At 44.3% G+C, this 27,268-nt stretch overlaps 4 protein-coding genes across 4 annotated transcripts; 2 read left to right on the top strand and 2 right to left on the bottom strand.

Moving 5' to 3' along the window:
* Positions 1-77: 77 nt before the first annotated feature.
* LOC311316856 (fibroblast growth factor 6-like) lies at positions 78-2,366 on the top strand (the record flags this gene model as incomplete). Its single annotated transcript, XM_084447790.1, has 3 exons — positions 78-417; positions 912-1,015; positions 2,190-2,366. The coding sequence occupies 3 exons, from the start codon at positions 78-80 to the stop codon at positions 2,364-2,366; spliced, it is 621 nt and encodes a 206-aa protein (XP_084303916.1).
* Positions 2,367-7,514: 5,148 nt separating this feature from the next.
* On the top strand, positions 7,515-8,609 carry fgf23 (fibroblast growth factor 23; the record flags this gene model as incomplete). The annotated part of the gene is made up of 3 exons (XM_084448179.1): positions 7,515-7,749; positions 7,843-7,946; positions 8,172-8,609. The coding sequence occupies 3 exons, from the start codon at positions 7,515-7,517 to the stop codon at positions 8,607-8,609; spliced, it is 777 nt and encodes a 258-aa protein (XP_084304305.1).
* A 2,960-nt stretch (positions 8,610-11,569) lies between these two features.
* Positions 11,570-13,648, bottom strand: tigarb (TP53 induced glycolysis regulatory phosphatase b; the record flags this gene model as incomplete). Its single annotated transcript, XM_084447736.1, has 6 exons — positions 13,580-13,648; positions 13,123-13,160; positions 12,786-12,907; positions 12,511-12,588; positions 12,264-12,374; positions 11,570-11,992 (listed from the first exon to the last, which is right to left on the bottom strand). Exons 1-6 carry the CDS (start codon positions 13,609-13,611, stop codon positions 11,570-11,572), a joined length of 804 nt encoding a protein of 267 aa, XP_084303862.1. The 5' UTR covers positions 13,612-13,648.
* Positions 13,649-17,653: 4,005 nt separating this feature from the next.
* On the bottom strand, positions 17,654-24,400 carry LOC311316867 (G1/S-specific cyclin-D2-like; the record flags this gene model as incomplete). Its single annotated transcript, XM_084447803.1, has 5 exons — positions 17,654-17,821; positions 19,239-19,387; positions 21,354-21,513; positions 23,112-23,327; positions 24,206-24,400. The coding sequence occupies 5 exons, from the start codon at positions 24,398-24,400 to the stop codon at positions 17,654-17,656; spliced, it is 888 nt and encodes a 295-aa protein (XP_084303929.1).
* Positions 24,401-27,268: the final 2,868 nt, after the last annotated feature.

Here is a 27,268-nt window from a genome sequence, read left to right as displayed (position 1 = left end):
TGCCAAAGGACGAAAAACAAGAAGAGTGGTATTTTTAGGGCCGTTAACTTTGACCACGTGCCCCGAAGGTAAACCGGATGGCCATTGCGCAAAGGTGCCTCATCAGTATGTCCTACGAGGCCAGCACGCACTGGACGCTGACGGCAATTGTTCTCTTGGGGTCTCTTGTTGGGATTGTGTCATCATATCCGATTCCAAGCAGGACTAATGCAACTTTATTGGAAAGAAGATGGGAGACCCTCTTCTCCCGCTCCTTTCTGGGCATCTCTGGAGAAAAATCGGACATGAACTGGGAGAGTGACTATTTGCTGGGCATCAAGAGAGTGCGGCGGCTTTACTGCAACGTGGGCATTGGGTTTCACCTGCAGATCCTCCCAGACGGCAGGATAAGCGGTGTACATAATGAGAACCAGTACAGTGAGTTGCATCCTGTAATGTCTTGCAGTACAAGGATGTAAATGCAGTTCTCACAAGTTAGCCCTGCGCAGCATATAGCTTTACTTGCATGATATTTAATCGGTGGTGTCGGCAACATTGGATGTCTCTTAAAGCAAAGACAAATCTATTAAAAAACCGGGTATCCGTCAGTGCTAAATATCTTCCCAGGCCAAAACATGACATGAATGCTTGGACCAATATAGACGCCAACTTATTTTTACACCGGCTCCTTCAGCGGTCCAGAAACGAATTACCATGCATGCAAGTCAGAAAGTATAGTTCTGAAAGATATTAATGTTTTAAATGAAAAGTCAATATGTAAGCCTTAAAATAATGCAGAACAGAGACAATACATCGCCACCTGCAAGGTTACACCCACTGCTGCATAGTGCAATGTCTTTGTTCCAGTCGCTGTGATAGCCTTCTCTCTCACATCTGTCAGGGTTCCTTTAACATCATGTTTCGTTTGATAGGTCTAATAGAGATATCTACCGTGGAACGAGGAGTGATAAGCATGTATGGAGTGAGGAGTAAGCTGTTTGTCGCAATGAACAGCAGGGGAAGGTTATACGGAACGGTAGGTGTGCGCAATTGTATTTCCCTCCTGTCTATCTCGTTATAAAATATGCAATGATGTGTGGAAAGGTTTTTTGTGAATTGATAAATACATTTTTTCCAGTGGTATTACAAATGAGTAATTTCGAAGCTTTTTAGTTCAGCTAGGCTTCCATGGTGTGTGTGAGCGAAATAACATGCTCACTGGTGTTGATTTTATTGAGGACGAATGATGCAGTGTGAATTATTTTTAATACCCTCTCGCGTATACGCCTATAACCAGATAATGACAAACCAGGATGTTGTGTTCTGTTGTGGGTTGGTCCCTTTAAGAAATAATTGTGCCCTGTCGTGGCACAGCAGGGGACCGTTGCTACCGTAGGATGCCATTGCGCGCATCCTCGCATTAAAAAAGATCCCGGCAAGAGCATCCTAAGTTATGACTGAACTGAACTGCATATAAAAAGTTTTAGCACCAACATGCTTGAGGGGAATTAGCCCATGTCAAAAATGTATTCTTCCAGATATCTTAAATCAGGAACCTTATAGTCGGTAGGTAGCCCAGTGGTTAGAGCATCCGACCAGTGACTGAAAGGCCAATTCGAGACCAGGCCACTTGACAAGGGGTTTCTGTCATTGCCTACCGTTGTGCTCTTGAGTAATGTACTTAACCCCAACACTAGCTCATAATTGTAAGTCGTTTTGGATAAAAGGGTCAGCTAAATGACTGAAATGTAAATGAAAATAGTAGAGCATATGCCTTTGAGGGTTTTTTTGTATGGGTGTGTCAACTGACACCTCTTTAATCATATTTTCTTTATGGCTGTGTGCATTCTCTATGACCTCAACCTGGAAAACTTGAAAAAAGATTACTTTGGATATCGCCATACCATTTATTAATTTAAAATCCAGTACAAATGATTAGGCCTAATTATTGCTTATTCATTCAAGAGTTATAGGATGGTTGGAGGATGGAAAATAACATTTATTACAGCAAATAGTATATCACCATACCTCCTATCTCCTATCGGCTAATGCAGACAGTGCTTCAGACCTGGTGCAGCTACTGTACCATGCCATCAATGCTGTAACCGAAGGAAAGGTCATTTCAAAAACCAGGCGTGTGGCGCAGTGTTCATCTTGTGGTTCTCAAGTGAGCTTTACCGTTGCCCTTGTGTCTGCTTTGTCATTTTTAGCCAGTCTTTCGGGACGAGAGCAAGTTCAAGGAGACCTTGTTGCCAAACAACTACAACGCCTATGAGTCCTCTGTTTACAAGGGCTTCTACGTTGCAATCAGCAAACATGGCCGCGCGAAGAGAGGCAACAAGGCCACCACCGCCATGACGGTCACCCACTTCCTCCCTCGACTATGAGAACTAGCAATAACTCACTGATTTGCACATGTGGATGTTCTTCCAGGTAATATAGAAAATACATATTCATATACTGTATACCCCAACGGACTGCAGAAGCTACACATGCAATATTTATTCTCTTTATATATGTATATTTGGATAGCTAACTTTGTATTACAACTTATGTATTATGCCATTCTGTGCTGCTTATAGTTTGTAACATTATTGATGGGGGAGGTGAAAGCTCGGCCTGTCTCATCTCTTTACTTTGGTGCTTGCTGTAACTGAAGTTCACTTCACTGCTTCCTTGGGAAGGATGACTAATATCCTTGGCTTTTATGGAGTGAAATGGATACATTTTATTACCACAAAGAACCACTCGATTGGATGAAGGGATGCATGGAGTTATGCTCAAAAGAATACCGGCTACAGTACGTTTATCCTTTCCCTGAGGGCTTTGAGCGCTTGGCGGTTCACTCCTCTGTGTTCAACATTGACGTCCAGCCAGGGGGGGAACCAGACTATACATAAAATGCACTTCCTTTGCTGCACGATGTGAAGGTGCCTTGGTGTTCCCACTTGTGGCCCCCTTCAACTTGCATGTAAGAGACACCCACTGGAGTCAGAAATAGTCTGACACTCAGAAGAGAGAGGCCTCAGGGGGGGCAAGACTATCTCTGGTTTATTTTCTTTTTCTGGCATTCGATCGATTTAGTCATGTACAGTCTGCTAAGGAGATCGGAGGAGCCCGGGCTGTTTGTGTCGAAAGGTAGAGCCTGAGGTGAACCCAGTTGCACCACCTGGAAGTTAAATAACATGGGACAATCATCATGTAAACAGGGTTGATAGTTATATCTGTCCATGACTGGGTCAGATGCCACGGTCCCAGAACTCTCTCTTATTTGCATTATGTTTGAAAATTGAATTTAAATATGAATAACATGCAAGCGCACAGTGAAAAAATAAGTACATGTCTACTCTCTGGGACACTGCTAGCATATACAGTACTATCTGAAATCCTTAGTCTTGGGGCTTTTGGTAAGTGTGTGTGTGTGTGTGCATGTGTGTGCGTGTGTGTGTGTGTGCGTGTGTTCGAAATGTAAAATTGCAAGCTTTGCGCATTGCTGTGGGAAAAAAAGTTGTCTATAAAGCCAGTGAACAATGTAAATAGCGACGATGTGAAACACTGGAAATCAAGAGACAGGAGCTTTACGACGCCTGCTGGCATAACGAGTTCAGGTTGAGTTCAGGTTGAGTTCAGGTTTTGCACGGCGTCCATCAGTGATGGTGCCTGGTCGTTTCGGTAGCAGTTGTCCCCGTCCATATTATTTATTCAGTAGTTTGATGGCGTGTTTGACGAGTCTCCCCCAGCCCAAGGGGTGTGCTGGGTTCTGCGGCAGAGTACTGCAGCAGCAAGTGGGAGGCGTTGAGAGAGCTGGGGAGTTTTTAAATGTCATTTACAGACGATCAGCGGTAGAAAGTGGGATGTGTGGCATCGGAGGAGGGGGGGGGGGGGGGGATTCATGGTTTTATCCGCTGCTGGTTACTCGGAAAACATAAGTCTCCTTCCGTCAGGTTCCACAGCCTCCTAGAACGTCTGTGCTGGATGGAGCAGCGGAGGACCCCTATGTCAGGGGAAGACTCACTATGTCAGGGGAAGACTCATGGGGCACTGCTGCCTGCAGTCTCTGTTGTTTGTCAAAGTCCTCTGTTAGAACGCAGACTCTGCCAGGATGACAGGCTGCCTCCCACATGCCTGAACAACCCCTCACACTGACCAGTGTCACCCCCCTCCCCCCTCCACCCCTCCCCTTCCACCACCACCACCAGTACGTTGCTCTGCAGGGACCTTGGGATTCCAGGAGCTTCCTCCTCTGCTTTAAGCCTTTTTTAGTTCAAGGTCAGAGTGACAGACCGCCTTTGGGCTCGACCAGGTGTCCTGGGGGGTCTGCTATTTGAGTCACCCTTGTTCCCTCCTCTACCTTGTTAAAGTTAATGTTCTTTTGATCTCCACGGTAAGGTTCATGCATCCACAGTGAAACTTTGCTTGTTTGTTTCACATTTCAATGATATCCACACGGTAGCGTACAGGTTATTACTCTTAGAATTGATTGCACTGTTTGAATGGTCATTGTAAAAGGACCATCAGTGGCCTCCAAGACGTCCATTTTGTCCTTAACTGCTCCTGTAATTGTTGCTCTATTCAAGGAAATATACAATTGTATCATTGTTACTTTCCTTATCAGAATGCCTGAGAATGCATGTGTTAAGTGAGGTATAATGCTTTGAAACAATCCTATCTCCCCTCTTGGTGATATTTAAACAGCTGGTGTGTGTGTGTCTGTGTGAGTGTGTGTGTGTGCGTGCGTGTGTTTGTGTTTGCACATGCTTACGTGTACAGTATGTGTGTATGCACCACCATTTGAAATACAGTTCCTCACACTCCCCTCCATCCCCACACCCATGCGTATGTCTCTGGGTGTTTCTGGGAGGGGACATCTGCAGGCTTGATGCAGTGCATGAGGAGGCAAAGTGCAGAATCACGCAGAGCAGAGCGGTGCCTCCCTCTGATTCCAGAACACTCTGCCTTGAACAGACCCTGTAGGCCAATGAGCTCCCCCAGGGATAACCTCATGTGACCTGAAAACCAGTCTCCCATGACAAAATACTGTAGGCAGTGTACAGAATCCTCCCTTAACCATTCACTACTCATACAACAAACCAGATCTGACCTGAGCTGCTTGGAAGTTTGGATATGCTGCGTAGTTGTTATACAGTCTGTAGGATTCCCACTATTTCAGTCTGCTCAGAATGGAAGTTGTATTGGCTATTTTTGTTCCGTTTTCGTTTGTTTCACTTAGTATGCCAGATGTACAGTTGAACCCATCATTTTGCAATCATTTCATCCAACAGGACAAAATTACTGACAGATTTAAGTTAAGATCAAAGTGGCGTTAATTGAGTAGAAAATGACTTGTTGCTGTTATGGAGTGAGACCGCATGTGATATGAAATGCATTTTTAAATGAGATAGCCATTGACACAACTGAACATTAACGATAAAAACGTTGATCAGTTATCCACTGTGCTGATTTTATCAGTGTTGTCAAGATTGTTATTTATTTGTAACGTATGTAACAAGTTACAGTATGACTTAATTTTTAATGTATTCATCAGGGCAGAACACTTTCCTCTATATCAACATTAGAGATCGTGACATAGACCTTTTGTGTGTGTATGTGTGTGTGTGTGCGTGCGTGCGTGGGTGTGTGTGTTTGTGTGTTTGTGTACACTAAAGTGTTTCTTGCCCTCTGTCAGAGTTAATAAGATGTCTATTGTCCCAAGGTGCACCTTAGCAAAGACATTAAAATATTGGAGTGTAAAAGTGCGCAAAAGAACAACATGTATTTCATGCTTGAACATGATAATGGGATTGTTACGAAACTAAAAGCTGGATACCTTTAAGATTACAAATTCATAATCTGCATGGGAAGCTTTGTTTCAGCTTTGACCAAAAAGTATGATCCCAAAAATAAATACAGCTTATTTTTTGAGAGGGCATCATTTGTAAAATCTGATCATGTATGGGATGAGATCCTGTTATCATGCTCAGTGCTAATGCTAGAAGATGTCTGAAGCCCAAGCTTGGTTAGGAGTGTGTTTCTGCATGTGTCACCTCACTGTGTCGGCAGAACTGTCTCTCTTGGTTTTGTACCCCTGCACTAAGAGGAGTGATCTTCCACCAACACCCCCCCCCCCTCTCTGTTAACATATACCTCACCTTCTGCCTTAGTTTGGACTTGTTATGACGATTGTAAAATAAGAAGAAACAACAGACTTCTCCAATCATTTGTTTATGAAAACTGATGCTACGTTAGAATATTAATATAAGAAAAAATGTTTTTTCCTTTTATTTTTGTACGTATGTGCTGTGCACAGCAGTCTACTGTATTCCTGAGATACCAATAAAAGTTTGTTTTTTTACTGGTTGTTGTCATGGTGTGCTCTTATGCTGTGCATGGTGAAAGGTGACAGGCACATTATGTACCCCTCTCTAGAGGGAGGAGGGACAAATATAGCAATGGGATGCATTGAGCAATGCATAGGCCCTACATCTTTAGTCTTTCATTTTTCAGACACTGAAAGTGATCTACCCCGGCTGGAAGAGTTATTCTGTTTGAAAATGAAGTAACAAATCCTTCATTGAGCCTTTTGGCCATGGTCTGAATGAACTTGATTGTTGTAAAATTATAGAATTAAATGGTTGTCATTTGGCCTTATGCAAGAAATCTCTGTGTCATCCAACTGTCAAACGCTGCTTCAGCAGAAATTCAATAAAATCTGTTCCTTGAATAGACACCAACTAGCAGCTCTGCGCATTTTCTGAGTGTCACTGCCGCTGTACTGTTTTCTGTATAGTTATATTGTGGGTCCCTCTGCTGGTTCGCTGTGAATCGTGCTGCTTCCCTGTGAATCGTGGATAAGCAGGTGCGTAAAGATGACCAAGCCAATGTATACATGTCACATTTTAACAAATGAACATTCAGCTTGATATTCAGATAACTTAGAAATTAAAACATGATCAAGTAAAAGTATCCTTAAAAAAAAATAAAAGCCTACACATAGTCTGAAGACGTAGAAGATGAAGAAGTATGGACCATGCATGACGGTAATTTGGACCTAACTTCACGGCGTATTCTTTACTTTGGAAAACTATTTCAATGTTCCTCAATAATTTTTAATATGACATTCGTGTGTTGTATAGATTAAGCTACTCGGTTGCCAGTGCCACCTTTACTGAACCAGAACCAGGGGTACGGGTTAAATTAGCCTATTTTAAATTTTAAAATGGAATGTCACTGAAAATAAAACGTAGATTAGAGATTGTTCAATATGACGTTGAACGTGTTGACTAATACCTTAAGAAAAATAGGCAGAGGTGGACAAAATGTTCCCCTTACTTCCGCTGAAAAAAAAGCCGCACATCTGCTTTGGGGGCGAGCATTGTGTAAGGATGTGAGCAGGAGTGGCACTTGGGGCCTTTAAATAGAGCCGCATTCAAACTTTGGGACAACAGATCAGCTGAAGTTTCCAAAAGGCTTGCAGGACAACTCTCAACTATTCTTAAATCATTCTACTCAGTTTTCACCCTCTTGGAAAACGAGGAATGGAAGGAACTAAGAGCTCAGGGATGAGGGACATTATCCTTGCCCTCTTACTGGCTGTGCCTCAGGGATTCCGACTTGTGGACTCTCTTCCAAATCCATCTCCACTTGTTGGATCCAACTGGGGGAATCCGAGACGATACGTGCACCTGCAGACATCTTCTGACGTGAACAACTTCTACCTTGAGATCAGTTTAAATGGCCATGTGCGCAAAACTACACTTCGCAGTTCGTACAGTAAGTTATTTTGTTCTTCCTGTGTTTGTGGTGTTTAAATGTATAAGCTTTACACGTTTCTTGAATTCAGCTAATTTTGTATTCTTTCTACAGGTGTGATTTTGTTGAAGGCTGAAACAAGGGACCGCGTTGCAATACTCGGTGTCAAAAGTAACCGTTATCTGTGTATGGATACAGCGGGTAACCCCTTCAGTTCTGTAAGTATTTGGGCTGACATAACTGTAATAAGCATTTCATGACTTTTGCATTGTAGATCTCATAGTGCATGGACGTATATAAGATCCATTGGATAAACGCGCGTTTTTACGCACGCATTTCAGACCACGTTCCTCTCAGTCATTAACAGCCAGGATAGATTCCGACAGAATATAAACAAATGCAGTTGACACCTCACGTTGAAATCCATTCCTTTGTGTTCTCAGCCTATTTGCCACAAGGATGACTGTCTCTTCAACCATAAACTTATGGAGAACCACCGTGACGTGTACTACTCATGTAGGACTGGCATTTTGCTCAACTTGGAAGAGGCAAGGCAGATGTACGTAGTGGGGAAGAACCTACCACAAACATCCCTCTTCCTCTCGGAGCAAAACACGGTGCCGCTGGAGCGCCTCCTGCATAGGGAGAAGAGGAACCGGGTCGTTGATCCCACCGATCCGCACAATGTGTATGAGCAGGCTGAAGAGGGCTCGGACTCCCGGGCCATGCCGGAGGAGGACACTGACCAAGAGATCGAACTCCCAGACGGGGTCGTCAACGTCTCCAGAGAAACGCCTCTGTCTCCATCCTCACACGACCCCTGGAACGTGCATTCCTCCAACCCCAACGGTAGCCCTCGTGTTACTGGAACAATGGGATGAAAGGACACTACCTGTAATTGTGCATCCGGTTTTAGTGTGTATTTTCACGTCGGGTCGTTTACAGCTGGTCTGAGAAACCCACTTAACCACGAAGTGTTGTCTGAAAGTATAGGCCTCCTGCCACCGCAAGACGGAAGTCTTACTTCCATATTCTTTGTATGCTAATGCTTTAAATACGTCATTATGTCACTAGGGATAGCAGATAGTTTTAGTTTTATTTTTTAAAGGTGGGTAGATTATTACGAAAAATGTTTATTCCTATTAAGTGCAATGGCATTAGCTTGGTTTCAATGCTTTTTGGCGCACGGAGGCTGATCCCGGCTGATGTCCATATTGTATCTTGTTTGAAATGATACGAGCAGAGACAAGACACCAATGTCTAAATTCAGCCCACAACACCATTTGTAGGCTACAAATTTAAACGAATTCGATGCGCATATTTGGCATTTTGGCACAAATCCCTTGTTACAAATCCAAATTACGCACGCGCATCTCGAGTTTAGCTATTACGCATGATCTTTTTTGTGCAATTTAAATGTTATCCATTATATTGGCACCATCGACTACATGTGAGAAGGGAGTGTCCCTGTAATAAGATATGTAATATGTATTTATAACGGGCAGGAAAGCCACGGTTTAATACAGGGTATATGAACATGAAAATTCAAAATGGGCTTTGCAGCTAAACAATTTGAATCTAGAATTGACAGGTGCTGGACACCACCAGCAAACAACCAATAGAGTATTTATTTATATGTTGTTATTTATAGTATTTATATGGATGCTCAATAGTTATACTGTAAATATAGGAATATTTATGTGTATGAAATGTACAGCATGTATATGTTGGGAGTGATGGGAAAAAATAAATTACATTTATTAAGAGTATACTACTTACAGGTTTTCATTTGTGTGTTCTATTTTCGACTGCTATTGAATTACTAAACTTGACTAGATTAAATTCTCTACAGCCACCTCCTGATGAGTGACTGTAAGCATCAATAGGTAAAGATCAGTGTACCATGTCAAAGAAAGCAGCCTGTCTCATATTAAATACGTCAGCAGGTTGAACATTGACTCCTTCACTCTGTCATTATAGGCGAGTGTCCCACATACCCAGACGTCCAAAAGTGGCACCTATGTAGCTGAGTAGCCTACAAGTTTCATCTGCCTCATCTTTGTCTAAAAATAAACAATTCTACACTTTTTTGTTTTACTGAGTAACAATGTGGAGTTATTTTTGTCAAAGGGGCACTGTGGTGACTACTAACCTTTGTCCTGTTGAGTTTAGAAGGTTAATCTGATTGACCCTTCACATCTTATGGCCTTCAACACCTTAAGGAAATTCTCTGGTGTTAATGAGCCAAGTCTTATGGCCTTTCAATATCAATATGATACTCTACATATTTCCAATATATTAATAGTAGCTCAGCATAGCTTCTTTAGTATGGAATATCTCCAAATCTATGTAAACAATCCAGTTGATCATACAGTACTAGATGTGTGATGCAGACAAACCCTTCTGAATAAAATATACAGCTCAGTACGAATAACTATGCTGACACTTGTGGCTCTGGAACATTCCACCTGCTTGTGAGCGGAAGAACCTGGACACGGGTCAGTGTGTGTAATGACCCCTCAGGTGCTTTGACCATTTCTCGTCATGCTCATTGACAAAAAGGAGATTTTTATCTACAGGTAGTCCTAATCACACACAGTGTGAGAACAAAACTCCTAAATGGAGACGGAATGGGAGCTCAGCCATGTCTTATTCTCTGGGGGATGTTATCGTATCAATATACAGCATAACAACAATAGAAATCAGGGTATTTATCATTGTTTATACATGTTCCAGTTGTTTAGTAAACTGCTCTCAGCCATGCCACTGTGTTTAAAGTGTGACTCTCTCATGGATCAACATGAAAAGGCTGTATAAGTAGTACAGGAAACTAGGGTTAATGTGTAGTGCTGCAACTGTCCAATTTACAGTTCATTTCGAATGTCTATGGCAACTTGTCAAGATTGGTCATCATGCAAATGTTGTGAAGTGGTTCAGTAAAGGGTCTGCGCTGTCTGAATGGTGCAGTGTAGGGTCTACTACTGTATGTCTGTCGAGGGCGGACCACCATAACAGGTTCAGTTGATAGTTCCACCTCTACTCTTTATTGACAGCACATTCTTCTGCACAAAACAAGCCCAACACTTTACTGAAACCCACTCTATACATATATATAATTTATTTATATATATATATACATAATTAGTCAGAGACCATGCACGGCACATTCATTGTACCCATATTAGCTTCATAGCTCATTTCTGTCTGGGGTCCCCTTGATTTGAATTGTTTGTATAGATAAAATCATGGACAACAACTAGTACAGCAGACAGCTGAATACTGTAAGTTCAGTTCAGTCATGAGGCATTTGAAACACTGTGTTGACAAAGTCATAGTAATATATTTCTGCCTTTGGTATAGTACTATAAACAAAGAAATACAACTGAAATGACAAACTCACAACAAAAAGAATAACATTTAAAAAGTGCAGAGCAATCGCAACCAAGACAGTGCTTCTTACAGAATCACACAAGGAGGTGCTAGGTTGGACAAGAACAGTTCTTGCACTCTGATTGGAAGATAATTCAATTCCTTTCACAACTGCAATATAGTACTGTAAACTATGTGCTAATGCACTGACAACCACAAACTGCAAAATGCTCTAGCCTAATTCAAGATAAATCATTTACCCTGTTTATAAAGTTGTTGCAGGTAGGTATCCCAGTGGTCAGAGCATGTGAGAGACTGGGCCAAGCCACTTGACAATCATTGCCTACCGTTGTGCCCTTGAGCAAGTAAAATGTTGTTGTGCGTACTTGGTATTTAGACACCTCAACATTGTAGTGGCTTAGATACAAGACACACAAAGCCCATCTCTGCTGTCCTCCCAGTCTCCCTTTCACTAGTCAGCATCTTGGAGTTTTGCCAGGTGATCCTTTCGATTGGTGAAGACACAGCGGACCGCGGAGAGCACCAGGCCAGCCTCTTCCCGAGTCACAGAGAGAATAAAGCGGCAGATGCCAGTGTTGGGGCAGGGGGAGAATACATGGGATGCCCTCACCCCCTGGGGCAGGGAGCACTGCAGGTCCTCCACAAAGTGCCTGACCGCCACGCGGATATAAGCCCCGTGGCTCACCACCAGGGCATGGACCATGACGCCCTGGAGCCCGTCTTCAGGCAGACCGGGAGAAGGCCCGTCTGCTGCCCCGGCTCTGGACCCAGGGCCAGCTCCGGCCTCGGGTTGCCCATGACGATGACTCTGTCCGTGCTCATCCACCATCCGCTGGTTAAGGGCCTTGAGGAATTTCTTGAATCGTGTTCTCACCTAGAAGCAGGTGTGCAGACAGACCGATAAATCAACACACACAAGCACACATTATCAAGTTCACTGCAGCGTTCTACTGTTCCTCCATATAGTACCACTAGATGGCGGTGTTGGACATGTAATGCTCTAGACTGAGCCGCTCAAGTTTCCCAAGAAACTGATTGCAGCTATCCTGCATAAATGCAGTGTTTAAATAAAATAAAATAAATAAAAACAAACATTTATTAATCTCCATGGGGCAATTCAATTTCCCTGTCCCAAACAGGCTGACCTGCTCTAAGGTCTCTCCATCCGGGGGGGTAAAGTCTCGACATGACTGACCAGCAGCGTTGGCCATGTTCTTGAGGTCCTGCTTGGGTCGTCCCTCTGCAATCCCAAAGCCCTAGACAGCGGAATGTAGGAACAACATATGAAGGGCTTTAACCCTCAAGATCTCAAAAGATGTGAGGACACATAAGACATACAGCAGTTGTTTTGGTGTGTTGTACCCTAGGGATGATATTACAAGGAGAATTTACCCTTTCTCTGAGTAAGGGATCCAGAACCATGACAGTACCAGAGCAGTGAACATTGTTTCTCAAGATGATTTCAGCAGTCTGACAAAAAAGGTAGAAATACAGGAATGACAATTGAGCATTGTCAACCAACAGGAATGTGTGCCTTGCCAAATCCAAGCAAAACAGGGGTGGTTGAAGTCCAAGGGGTACAAGCAAAATGAGTGTTGATAATTTAGCCAACAATACAGGCAGACAATACTGTGTCTGGAGCCACCGTGCTTCTCATCAGCACTCACCTGCCGCGCGCGCTGCAGGTTACTGACGAAGACGTTGTTGAACCTGTGCGCTCTCAGGTACTGACCCACTGCCTCAGCTTGACGCAGGCCCGTTTCCGACAAGGGGGTGTCCACCCCCTGGCCTGCAACACAGCAGACAGTAGAGTCCTAGCAGTCCTACAAGTCTATTTTCAGATAGTCGTATAATTCTAATAGTGTATAACAGTTACAAACAAACAAAACAATGCATGTTATTCCGTCACGCCATAATTTACATTCACAGCTACGAAGCTTGTGTGACTGAGAGAATGGTGGTCCAGTAGACATTGAGCTCCTCTGGAAGGAATTCTCAACATACCTTGCAACAACTTGTCTCTGTTGTACTGCGTCTCCCCACTGGGTGAAAACGAATGAATATCAATAATGACATCAATCACTACATTCGACTGGTGAGCAAACGTTACAAATACTGGTTTAAAAAACTGCTATATTATAATTCCAATATGAAATAGTCTTGCAGTAAAGAAGATCTGATTAAAACCATATTATGAATGTTAAACCCCTATAATTAACACAACTTCACCTCCCCTAATTTGGTATCTAACGCTACTGGGTTGTTTGACTCGTGTACGGAGCACAGTTCCCACAGATGACTTTGACACAGAGTTGATAAATGCTCAAGAAGGGCTAAATCAGCTCGATCGTCACATTCTGAGCTCCATTATGGCCATAGACGTCACGGAACAGTTTAAAGTAGTCTACATACATAAAGATGTTACAAAACATAGGCTAATGTTTAAACAGTATTCACTTACTGTCGGATAATTGTCAAGCTAAATGTGAGCATTGCACCGCGCCGCAGGGTATGTTGATGTTAACACCCGGTTGATACTGCATTTAGAGGTACTTCCTGGTTGCGGCAGCAGAGTTCCCGACCATGAACCTCATTGGCTCTGGCACAGACCAATACCATTGCAAAATACTCTTCTTGATATTCTTTTCATTTTAAATTAAATGAATTGGTAAAATGTATCGGCAGTTATTAAAATGCATTTGAGCACGTAGGCCTATATTTTTAGATGACATCTTGATTTTTATAAACGGATCGGTGTTAAAAATGTTACAGGATTTAGGCGCCCTCTTATGGTGGCACAGGATGTCAGCCTTGAGAGCCTGGTCATGGTCACCCCCATCCCTCTACATTACATTAGTCATAGCAAACGCTTTTATCCAAAGCGACTTCCAATGATTGTACAATCTTGCAAGCCTCCTTCACACACACACACACACACACACACACACACACACACACACACACACACACACAACAGTACAAATCAAGCAGTAGAGACTTGTTTTTAACTAATTTATTTATTGAGCAGAAGTTGTGGATCAGACACTTCTGAGGTACATGGGTGTGGTTGGTAGCGATGAGAACCAACTGGAATCCCACAGAATCTTCCCACACTTTGAACAATGAAACATGAACATTCTTCTTTTTAGGGGTGATCAAAACATAGACTAAATAGGTACCTCACAAAATCAATTCCACCTATCCAAGGCACTGATCCTGAATGTGCCAATTCTAAATCTAAAGTAAGAAAAATATAATAAAATTGTTTTTTGTCTTTCAAATACATGATATAGCCCAGTCTCTCATTTAGCACCAGCTGTGATACAGTATGAAATAGACTTAATTGTGTAGTTGTTGTTTTTTCAGCCGGTGAGCAATTTGTGGAATCTGACAGATGAGTCAGAATTTCTGAAGTCTGAAGAGAGGAAATTCCTCACATTCAGGAGAAAAAATCTAACCTGTCAAACAAACGCACAGAGTAACTGTAAGAGTTGCTTTCTCTCGCCCCCTAAAAACTGCTGAGTTGTGAGGTAACACGAGATGGCATCTCGCTCTATTTGTCCTAGAAACCTGAGGTATACACACACACACACATTTCAGTTGTATAATGCAGCAAGGAAATGAAAGAACACAAGATACACGTAAATAACAGAATAAACAGAACTGCAGATTACTTCCAGTCCAAAACTAGTCCCCATCCACCTCCTTTAACCCCCACCCCCACCCCAAGTATCTATCTACTAATTCCAGGAGTTTCTGTCTGTCTGTCTGCTATCTGTTTGTATTTCAATTTTCTCAAGAACCGGGCACTGTATGAAGTTGAAACCTAAGGAAGTACAGTGTTGAGTGTGAAGTTGTTTGGATAAGCGGTTCTCGAGAAAGCTGCAATTAATTGGCCAAACAGGCACCTGTCAGGCACTGAGACCCAAGGAAGTGCAGCCAGAGTGTGCTGTGCTGGGCATTGTTAGCACGCACATTTTGAACAGGCACTGCCCTAGTATTGTGCTGTACATACATAAAACACAGAAAAGCAAGGAGACAGTAACATATCCATTATTCATTATATAGCAGCACACAAGTGAATATCACAATTAGGCAACGTCATCTTTGTATAGACTGAAAAAGAAAAGCTTAATAGCAGCAAGAGAGATAATATGAAATATCAACACAAAGGGAATTTATTTTGACAATGTCAATGGGAACAGTTATCCATCCACATCAACACGAGGTTTACGCTGAACCTTTTTCCTAATCAGAAACTTCAGAAAAAAAGACACTGTCGAGCATTTATCCTTTAACAAACCACAAACCCTGCGGTCAAACCATGCAAAATGTGTCTTTAAATTCTCATTTCACTTAGAAACAAATCAGAAACAAACAAGTAGGATACAGTATATTTTATATGAGAAACCCTTTGAGAACCATCACAATATTTGGCTATGAAGCAGGCAAAAATAATATTCAAGTAAGTTAAATGGATGCAATCAATTTAAGAAAATCAAGTCTAGGTGTGGTTTTAGCTTTCCTAGGTTTGCATTGCAATTGATTTGGTTCCATATTTCAACACAACTATAAATTGGTAAACCCTACTACTACTCACTGGTCAGGGAATGCTTTCTAGACAACGTGCATCACCCCAAGTGGGAATCCAGCCCAGAGAAGACCAAATAACTTACAGAAAAATAACAAATAAAAACATTAGAAAATAAACCCTACATCCCCACCAACTCCCCTTCAATCAACATCCCCTTTCGACTCTTAAGGAGTGTGTTTTAAAAGTGCATTTAGGTTGATCCAAGACCCACTTTGACCATGACTCAACTATCTACTGTGAACTCGACACAGAAGACACTGGTGGGGGAATATTACAGTATTGCAGTAATATTACAGTAATCCCAACTGCTCCCTCGTGATCAATCAGTGAGTCCTGTTCCACTGTGCCAGTCAAGTATCATGTGACTGCTGAGTTAGAGCCAACATCCTTTCATGTCATCTACAGTATTTCCTGTCTGTTCCACTGTCTGCAGTTTGTCATATACCCACATAATTTCCATAGAGCCACTGTGTCTGCAGTTCACCATAACCTTATGCCATTTCCATACAAGTACTTTACTGTTCACTTTCACTGTCCATAGCTTTACTTGCCCAACAAAATCCAATTTAATAGGCTATACAACATTTCAGTACATTACCTTCTTGTATGTATAGACCTGAAGTATTGAAGTGTTGTGTAGCCTATTCAATTGGATGTTGTTGAGCAAGTGAAGGCAGTGTGCAGGTGTTCCTGTTTGCTCATAGTTTCTACTCCACCTACGCACCTGTCACTGAGATTAAAACGATTAATTCAGGTGTGCAAGAGACTTTCAATTATCTACTTTCCAAAGCATTACCTTTCTCCATAAACTTCCACCCGCCATTAACTCTGAATCCTCCCGTAACTCTCTCACACACACACACACACACATACACCGCCCACTTCTTTACTCTCCTCTTAATGCCAATCCTTCAACGTGTCTTCTTTCTCCAATAATGGGTTCTTCTGATCCATAGCATAACACAATGTCACTAACTCTACTGAGACCTAACTATATATATGCTCCAAATCTCTAAATACCTTGCAGGAGCTTCTAACACCACACAAACCTATAACATAAAACAATCAGTATAGCCTCATGCCATCCAAATAAAGATAGAAATAAGGGTTTGGTTACTTGGCAATGAAATTAAGACCTTAACAGCCGATTCATGTTCTATCCTCACTCTCTCCTTCTAGAGCCTTGGCTACCCTTCTCATTCTTACACATCCCTCTTCATCCCTCTCTCTCTCTCTCTCTCTCTCTCTCTCTCTGAGTGGGCCCAGCCCGCTCCTGGCCAGCAAATAAGAGCAGAAATAGTAAGCAGTGCTACAGGTGCACGGGATAGTAGGCAGCCAGAGCAGCTAGCTCTCCCCCTCCTCCTCCTGCTGTATATCATGGTTGTTTAAATGCCATGTATGGATGCTGTGCACAGTCAGCACAACAGTACTGTAGGGGCTTCCTGTATATTGAAAACTGAATACATGTCTTGACTGCTCAATAAGGATGAAAGATAATAGAAAATAATAATAATAATAACAGGCACAGTCTATTCTTATGGCAGCTGTAAGAGTAGACGTGCCTGGTATAATAATAATAATAATAATAATAATAATAATAATAATAATATGTCCCCCCCATTATCTGTTAGCTTTTATCATATCATTTCAAGTATGCAAATCTTTTTCGAGATTCCTTTCTGAAAACCTAAGGCACTATCAAGTTGGTTTTTTTAATACATATTTTTTAAATAGCTTGTTTGATTTCATGTGGCCCATACAGTGGGCTGATAGGTGACCAGGTACATACAGTTTGAACGGGAACATAAAAACTAGTTCATTGGTGGGAGCTCATTGGTTGACTTGGTGTATTATGCTGGCAGTGGCAGCCCTCATTGGTTGGCACCGAAGGTCTTGGGCAGACATCACAGGCGTGCGTTGTTGTGTGGTGGTAGTGGCAGCTCATAGGTTGACGTCACGCACGTCTGTGGGGGTGCTGGACTGGTCCTGCTGCTCCACCGCCTTGCTGCCCACCCTGCTCCCGGCCTCCGTCCTCCTCTGCTGCTGGCACTCCCTCAGGTTGCTGGCCAGCACCCTCTCGATCTGCTCCTGACAGGCCCGCAGACAGTCCTGCAACACAGGGAGGCCAGAGTCATGACGCTGGGGCACACATTGGGGGGGGGGGGGCATGGTTCTTGTGGTACTGTAGGTGGTCCTGCCTGTTTCATAGGAATACTGACAGAACTATGGGCAGACACGGCACACAGCAGCCGCCTGAGTCCTCCAGGGCACATGGGCGGTGGAGGGTCAACTGTAACGTTTTCTAGCAGAGCCTAAACGGAGGCTAGCGGAGCTCCCCGGGGCCTACTGGAGACTGCGCGGCAGACCAGACACCATGTGCACCTATCCTCCTCTCTCTGGAGATCTGGAGAACATCCATGGGGGGCCCCAATGGAACACCCTGGATACTCTCGCCCCCCCCAATAGGAAACGGCTCCGACCTACTGAGCCTTAGACCTTTGAGACGGGGGTGTAGAAACACGGGACAGGATGTCGCCTGTGAAGAGTCCGCGGCCCTCGTCAAAGGAGGATTCTCTCTCTCTCTCTCTCCGTTTCTCCCCCGTCTATCCTCGGCAGGGTCCAGGGAAGACCACTGACGTGGGAGGTCCGACTCCTGCGAGCCGACAGCGGGGGCCTTCCAGAATGCACCAGGCTCGCAAAGAGGCCAACATTCCTTTGAAATGTACGGATAATTGGAACCTGATGTGCCGCAGTCGGAGCGCCTGTTGTGACGGCCGTGCGGGGCCGGCGTTGCCGTGGCAACATAATAACCACAAGCCTTTGGGGGGGGGGGCATGGGTGGGAGGGGCTGCTTGTGCCTTTTACCGGCTGGCTGGCCGGCTGTTGTGGACTGAGGTTCCTGTGCCTCTGCACTAGTGCCTGGCCCTTGGTGTCAACAACGGGGGTTTAAAATGTTGCAAATGTAGTACAAACATAATGTCTGCAATGCAATGACTTCGCATTTTCAGTTCTCATTGTGCATCCAGAGTGACATTAAGTAACTGTCAACACAGCTTAAGACTGGGCCTTGAAAATCAGTGCCAGCCCATTCCCCTAAAGAGATGGCCTCTGTTAGGCATTAGAAACAGACTTGCAGGAGGAGTAAACTAAAGTGGGATCCATGCATAGGAACTGCCTGTGTTGTACCACAAGAATGTGGGCCCTGGGTTCTAAGAAGACATTCCCTCGCCGCTGCCCTTTATAGCAGCAGTCTGGAGCGCCAGCCAAGACCCACAGGCTCACTCTATGAAAAGTAAATAGCTTCAATGTGAGACTACTGCAGCCATCGCTGTTGTTTACTAGAGTTCTCCACTCTCCGGCCTGGAGATGCTGGCAAATGGGAAAGAAGATAAGCTTTGGCTGATCCACTGTGACCTCATACAAGTCTGGCTAAATGCTGGCGACCACCGATGATACGGTACCCCTGCTTCCTTCAACAGACTGTGTCCCTGTAACATCTCGCTGCCTCCCATGCAGTACTACTCACCACCTCTGTGTTGGTCATCTTGGCCAGGAGGTCGGTCAGGTTGTCCCGACTCAGCGCCTCGTCCGCCTGGTCCAGCTGCAGGCCGCAGATGGCCGCTCCCACGCTGCCCGTGGCAATCATGGAGGGAGGGTTCATGGCCAAGCTGAAATCTGAGAAGAGAGTAGGGAAGGAAGGTGGTGGGGGGGGTCCGTCCTTCACCTGTGAGCCAGCACCTCCCAAGAGAAGGCACGGCGAAAATCACAAGCTGAAGCCACACCTCGATACTGCATGATTTTGCAAATAGAAAGTCACTCAGATACGGTCAAGTCAAGAGTAACCTAAGGGAAGTGTGAGAGGTGAAAAGAGAAATCTGAATTATCTGCAGTATGCGTCCTCCTTAATGTAGTCTAACCTGACTTTCCCACAGTCCTAAAAATGTCTGTGGTGGAACCTGTGTGGTTTCCCTCACCAAAGCCTCAGCCCTGATTAGAAAAACAGTGCAGGAATCCTCCTACTCAGTGAGCAATGAGTTCCAGGAACTACTCCCTCCGGTCCCCCATCGCGGCCCAGAGGCTTGAGCCACAACAGGCCGCCCGGCGGGGGAGGAAACAGGCCTGAGGAAAGGGCAGGACGGCTCTAGACCCACAGCCCATGCTCACACAGAGACCCCCAGACCCGGAAATACACCGGGTCCTGCCCAGCGCAGACACAGGCCCAGCTCAGCGCAGAGCTTTCTGGCCTTGGCGACTTTCATCTCATTATAGACGGAGAGGATGCGACTGATAGCTCTGGATAACCCGCTAGGGAGTAGCCCGCTAAGCTCCGGGGCTTCCCGGCCCATGCACCCCCCCTCCCCCCTCACACACCCCCCCCTGAGCCCAGCTGGTCAGAGGAGGAGCTCCCCTGTCATGAGAACAACATTTAGAGATCACATAAAAACCCCAAACATTTACATTACTCCCAGCCGCGGGCAGCCGCTTTTCACTGCGGCCGTTCTGTGCTTGGATATAACCGGCTGCTTCGTGAATGGCGAGAGACCGCTGTAACCCGCCCAAATAAAAAATGCAACACTAAGACCGGGCTAAACATGGCATGGGACTCACTGTAGTTCTATGGTTCCAATAACGCGCTGTAGTAAAACTGCTGTAGTAAAGTACTTATGGGCCTGATCTGACCAAACAGGCACATGCAAGCAACCGCACAATATTTAATTGGTCTCCTTTTCTTTTGTTTAATTTCCTCAATTAAGCTTGTTTAGAACTAGAGGACAGAGAAAGTCAGTGCAGCGGTTCCAGTTCAGGCCTACATAAATAAGGGATAATCAGCGAGGAGGTGTGCAATTATCGGAAAACAACAACGCGACACGGAGGTGTAGCGTGGCCAGAGGCGCGGCCTACAGTATATAAGGTGATGTCGCCTATCTGTCCCATCCTATAACAATATATAGACCATGGGAAAGCAAGTCTAACGCCTTAGGATTCGCCCACGGATTAGGAGAGCCCTGTGGGGACATCTGAGTTCACACCACTCTGCGAACATCGCGGTTTATTTTGGAGACGAGGAGAGGAAGGGAGATCACAGATCGCTGGCTCCCAGCTCTGCTAATCAAACCTGGAAGCCCCACTATCAACAAGCACAACCAACAAGAGTGCAGTCCAGCCATCCAGCTGCACCTGAGTCATAGTTCACAGAGGGCGGAGGGGGGGGTTGGACTCACACATGATACCGTTACTGTCATCAGAAGGGGAGGCTAATGTAAACAGCACAACGCACTAAGAGGATTCTCCCAGACTCTTGGAAAGAGTGCCATCATACGCTAGAGCACTCCAGCGCAGCAGATGCAGTCAGCTGGTCAGATGTTGCTGGACCAGCACACAAACAGGCTAACGAGCTGCACTTCCCAGAGATGGAGAGGGAGTAATGGAAGCACAGCTGGAACTCTCTGCCTTTAGACTGGGGAGCCGAGGCAGGTCAGAGGAGAGCACTCAAAAGATGACTCACAATGTGGGAAAGTTGGTGTGGGTGTGAGTGACTGTGTGTGTGTGTGCGCGTACAAGTGCAAACGAACCAGCCAAGAGAACGGAAGAGGGAAGAGGGAAAAAGAGTGCTATGCAAGGTCATCGCTCGCTACCATACCTGTGGCGCAGAGAGCAATGAATGTCTCAGTGTGCTTGCGCACCAAGGCCAGCTTGTCTGTGGGTAGCGGCAGTCTGCGTACGATGTGCTCGATAAAGTCGTTGGGAATGACGGCTGCCATGTTCCACTTCAACTTGCCCAGAACCACCAGCTCCCAGTCCTGAGGGACAACAGCACAGAAGTTCAAGTTACAGTGTCTCAGGCGACACAAAAAACCATGAATGAGGAGCTGTCGCCTTTGGCCATTATTATTATTATCTTGCAACGCTTAATTATCCTCCTGAGTGAGTGTGAGGATATAAGAAACGCTTTTTTTCCATTTTTGCCGGCACCGCCACAGCCTATGCTAGTTCTAAGAACAAACGCCCCCGCAACTGAGTAATATTTCCTCTTCCCCATCTCCTCTCTCTCTCATTTTCTGCATGCCTGTCATTCTTGGGGTTGACACTGACAGCATGTGACTAGCCTCGCCCGTGGGTTGGGAGTCCCAGCCAGTGAAGCAGCAGCCACTTCCTTCCTGTCACGCTCCTCAGCTAGCTAGCTGCAGCGTCTCTGGTTTGCACCAAGCTGTGGGGGGTGCTTTTACACGAAATCCCCACCCCAAGGCGAAGGGCAGCAAGGGCAGTCGGAAAAAAAACACACAAAAAAACCCTAAGACTAATTCAGCTGATCCTCAGTTTCCTATTTTGAGATGCGTCAACCAAGGGATGGTGGTGACGGAACGCCTCCAAACCCCCGTGGCAGCAGGGACGGCGCTCCTCGTCGTCTTCCCCCAGGTTGGGGTGGTTCAGGGGCAGCCCAGGACACAGCGTACGCGGCCTAACCCATCCGTATGTGCTCCCGCTAGCCTAGCACACACATGCTAACGTTTAACCTACGCTGGACCCGTGGAGAGTGTGTTGACTGCAGATGAGCAGGCCGGCAGTCTGCTGGGGCAATGTGCTCATTTCCTGGACAGCTGCCCTCACAGAATCCCCCCGAATTTCCCCCTTCTCCCAGCTGAAGAAGCCTCAGCAGTGGCTCATTGAAGAAATATCTCACGCAAAACATCAACGCGTCTCCTCTCCTAATAGGCTCCTAGTAACTCCTCTATGCATGTCTATCCAGCACCCAGTCTGATATGACATAAGAATCCATAGCGCTAAACATTCCACCAGCACAGTACTGTATGTGGTGCATCTCTGCTGTCATGCCAGCAGCTAGGAAGATCAGAGGAGAGGAGAGACCCTAGCCTACAGGTCTCTAGTATGTAGGGTGATCTGTTGGGTGATTCATACTAGGCCTCTTTGGTGATATGGGTGGGGCGTGTTGTTAGCAGGAGTTGTGACAGTATGGAAAAAGTTATTTTCTGATGCAAAGGACAATGAAAGGTACTATGGCTCTAGACAATTAAGCATATATAAGAATCAATTAGTGTAAGATTTAATTATAGCAAAAGTTAATCCACAGCTCCAATCTCTCCCTCTACTCCACATCTCTTGGAACAAATAATCACATTGCTGATAATGTTCATGCATCATTGCCACTAGATGGCAACACAGGCCACTTCAGCCACCATCCATTTACATGTGTTCAAAAAATGAATCACTCTACTGTAACATGTGGGCTTATAGACTCTGTAATGAATAACTAACATATACATTTTGAAAACAGGGGACAAATGTCTTGTGCAATGAAGTCAATGATATGAATAGACACCAATTCATATCTGATATGTATGCCCACAGAATGAATTTCTAGAGACCAATGGTTTCTTACCAGTAGCTCCTGGGGTGTGATGGAGTTGTCTGTGTACATGCACAGCTTTTCTGCAGTAAATGGACGACTCTCCTTTAACTTGGAGGCAAGGAACATGCACACAGCCCCCAGGAGTTGCAAGTAACACTTTTTGGTGGCCTCCACAGCTAAAAATCTGTCCAAATAATTGATGGACAAAGGAAATACGTCCTCATCACTCTTCTCCTCTTCACAAACCTAGAGAAAAGAGGGAAATTCTATTGTCAGACGTCTAATCTAATCTTAATGATATCTGGGACTAATTGCAAACAGAACTGCACAATGTTTTAAATCAATGGGATAAGCCTATAAATCAATGGGATGATACAATAGCCTACATGTTATGATAACCTACTGTATTCTACTGTAAGCCCAAATCTCATAATGTCTTTCAAAGACTAACTAGCTCACATTCGTGAGGTTTACTGTACTAGGAAGTTGTGCCAGAACACCCACGCCATGTAGCCTATCTCAAGCAGGCTAGCCTTCAGTTTTCAAAAAATGATTAAAAATATAAATAAATTAGATAAACACAATACATTGCATGCAAAATAATCACATGGTACTCTTCTACCGTACCCGACACTTCCGAAAACATTTGATTGGTCTTAAACTTTAATAACAGCAAAATATGATGTGGATCGACTATGTAAGCTAATGCATGCGGTTCGACGCATGCAGCTCAACGTGCATTTTATAAAAGTTGTTATAATTATGTACTAAGAACAATATGAATATATCCAACATGAAAATTAAGCTTAAAGGGTGGGCTATTGTTTACACCATTCATTGATCAAAATGTATACGGTGTTGACATTGAACCAACCTAAAATCTACAATGACTCCATAGCTGACTAGTGGCTTTTAGAGGAGCGTCCAAGGGCCTACACACCTTCGATTGATTATTTCTCAGTCAGTTGTCAGAATTAGCCTAGCCTACACAGCAATATCTCCCAAGCCATTGAACCAGAATCATTAATTCATTAAACATGCCATTTGCTAGGCTAAATTTGACTAGATATCGCTAATACAAAATCCTGATACACGGCTACTGATCCATAAAAAGGCTCACAAACCTCGTGCATCCAACCTGCAACCATTCGCCTCATATACGGCTGAATATCCTTCTGGACACATTTAAAATAGGAATACTGCGGTAGGAACCTGTCCTCAATGGTTAGCAGACTTTGCAATACTCTGTCATCACAGAGAATATTTTGGTCAGGTTGGGCTCTCAAGACTTCGTCCACCTCGAGACAAAGAAGTTCCATGGTTCGGCTTCTTCCTTTGCAAAAAAATATTAAAAATAAATAACTTCAAAATAATTTCGACAGGATTGGGGGCAGTGTAAACGTGACCAAAAGCCCAGGAGGAAACATGAGGGAGACTGTAGGCAGGGTAACCTTCTCCAGCGAAGTCCTGCCTCTCGCTTGTCTCTGTCTTCTATCCCCTCTGCGTAGGTTATCTGTATGTTTAAAGGCAAAAGGCTACTTTCCTCTCATTACAATCTGATGCATGCTGCATGCATAGACGCTGCGTAGCCTAGTTAAACCTATATGACGCAGGCATATTCTGCTCAACAGCTGGCTACAAGGACAGAGAGAATTTAGCCATCCTTGCTCTGCAGCTGTAGGCTACTAACTAGAAACCGGATGACTGCCACTTCATTTGTTTCTGCGCAGCCCTTTGTAGGGACTGTATCCACCCCAACTGTGGCCTCGCGCACTACACATGCGCTGATGCATTGAAACGCAAAGTGAGCGAAATAATTGATTAAATACAATACTTGATCGTTCACCACCCTACCCTACCAAATATATTAAAGCGGCAATGACTGCCAAAATGAATAGCTATCCACCAATCGAAAACTTAGTCATGTTGTAGGCCTAATAGAGTAGAACATAAAAGCATAGCGGACCTGTCGTCCCCCACCCTTGATGCATGTCGTCAGCATGTAGGCTACAGTTAGCCTACTGAATGTGTAGCGGAGTGGGCTTTTCTAGATTTAGGCTATCTATAGAGCATAGGCCCCTAATATTTTTGGTTCGGTCTAAAATGTAAGAATTTTTTCATAAGTAAGTAGTGAACAAAATCCTATCAAAGATTTCTGTAAAGCAAATATCAAGGACAAAAAAACAAAATTATTTTCACAGGGTAAGAAACATGTAGCCTCTCACTGCTCTCAGTGTTTTCTTGTCTTGCTACATAGGCTATATAGACTTTTGCAGTGGCGTATTTAGGTATGGGCGACATGGGCAGGCATCTCGCAGGGGGCGGCAAGAGGAGCAGAAAAAGAAAACAGAAGAAAAAAAAAACTGCGAAAAGTAAACACCCCCCCACCCCCCACGTTTACAAAACGAAACAGAAAGTGGGGGTGCATTAGCCGGGGGTTCGCCCAGGGTGGCATATAAGCTAGAAACGCTACTGGACTTATGACATGACATGACACTACAGATTCCATTGCAACAAAACGCATCATTGTCTAACGAAGAGTGTCCATCAGCCCTCAAGAAATTTACTGTGAAACTAATTTTACTGAGGCACCAAGCATAGTAGCCTAAGCAAAGCAAAATGTACTTGCATGGGAATGGAGAAAAAACTACAGGGGCTACAATAGGGAACAATGAAAAGTTTCAACCTCAGTTTCAACCATTGTTGAAGTTTCTCAATCAAGTTTCATTGACAACAATGGAGGCTGTCTTTTTCCATTTCCCCATTAGTGTAAAGGTAGTCTGACTCAAAGGATGTAGGTTTTAGGGATAAGCCTTGTCATTTGTTTATTACTGCCCAATCAGTGGTGCCGATTCATGTGGTTGACAAATCCAGACTACGTGAAACAACAACAACCTAGCAACCACTCCACTGAAGACGTTTGTAATTGGTTCAAAGAAATACAGCGTTTTTTCCCCCTATCCCCGAATCGTAATGAGTCCAGCCAGAACTTTCTCCAGCGCTGGCACAGCGTAAACGAAGTGTGGAGATAGGTCTGACTATGAGAGAGTAGTCTAATTACATCATCTACCAGAACATTGTCTCCAGCAAAGCCTATTTTTTTCTGGACATACAATTATTACAATACAGTCATGTAGTCTACAGGAAGTAGTACACCTCAAACAAATTGTATTACAGTCCTGTACTCTCACTTGCAGCCTGACTGATACTGTGTAATAACCTTCACTGAGATTATTGATTACAATTCAATAAAGTTGATCTTAATTAAATCTGTAGGCTATTAGTAAAGTTCTGAGTTTCAAAACAAAAAATAAACATCAAGCTGTCTCTATAGAGTAGACTGCAAAGAAATGTACAGCACAATACAACAGGACAAAAGTCCTTAAAGTGCAACTTAATCATAGACAGGATTTCTTCTTCTTCTTCTTCTTCTTCTTCTTCTTCTTCTTCTTCTTCTTCTTCTTCTTCTTCTTCTTCTTCTTCTTCTTGGTGTAGTGACCAAAGAGAAGACATTTCCCATTTCACAATCATGACCAGAGAGCTGAATGAGATATGGAGTTTCATTGAAGAAAAAAAAGAGCTGCTCTGTTGCTCTGAGAACGGAATGCAGACTGAGAGGGGGAATTGTCTCGGCGGGAATGTCAAGGTTAGCCAGATTAGTTCGACATCAAAGGGGGAAAGGCTGAGAGAGTATTCATTTTGAATTCAATTTTCAGGTCAAAAAGGAGCTGCAATTACAACCATACCAGAGGTCAAGTTACAAACTGCATTGTCAGGGTGTTCACTGTACAACCATCCCAGAGGTCAAGTTGACAAACCGCATGGTCATGGTGTTCACTGTTGGGGGGGTGGGTCTCAGCTGGGGACTGCAGAAGACCAAGATTATCCAAACCAGACAGTCAGTATCCAACCTCTGAGGGAAGTAGAGGTGTCAGACTGATAAAGCTCCCGTTCCCTGTGTCGCCGTGTGAGCATGCGTCCAATGATAACAGATGTCAGCCGCTATCACACACTCCAAGTCGCACAGAGGTAACAGAGGACGGCTGAAGCCCTGGGAAAACGTGGAGAAGCGTGAAATCACCTTGATCCAAAGATTCCTGCCACATACCAGTCCACTGAACCCACCAGAGCAGGGGCCCTGACACAGACCTGCACACCACAGGGCCACAGCAGAGGGAGGGAGGGAT

This window comes from Borostomias antarcticus, assembly GCF_949987555.1.
Source record: "Borostomias antarcticus genome assembly, chromosome: 13".
Lineage (NCBI taxonomy): Eukaryota > Metazoa > Chordata > Actinopteri > Stomiiformes > Stomiidae > Borostomias > Borostomias antarcticus.
This window is presented reverse-complemented; position numbering and strand designations above follow the sequence as displayed.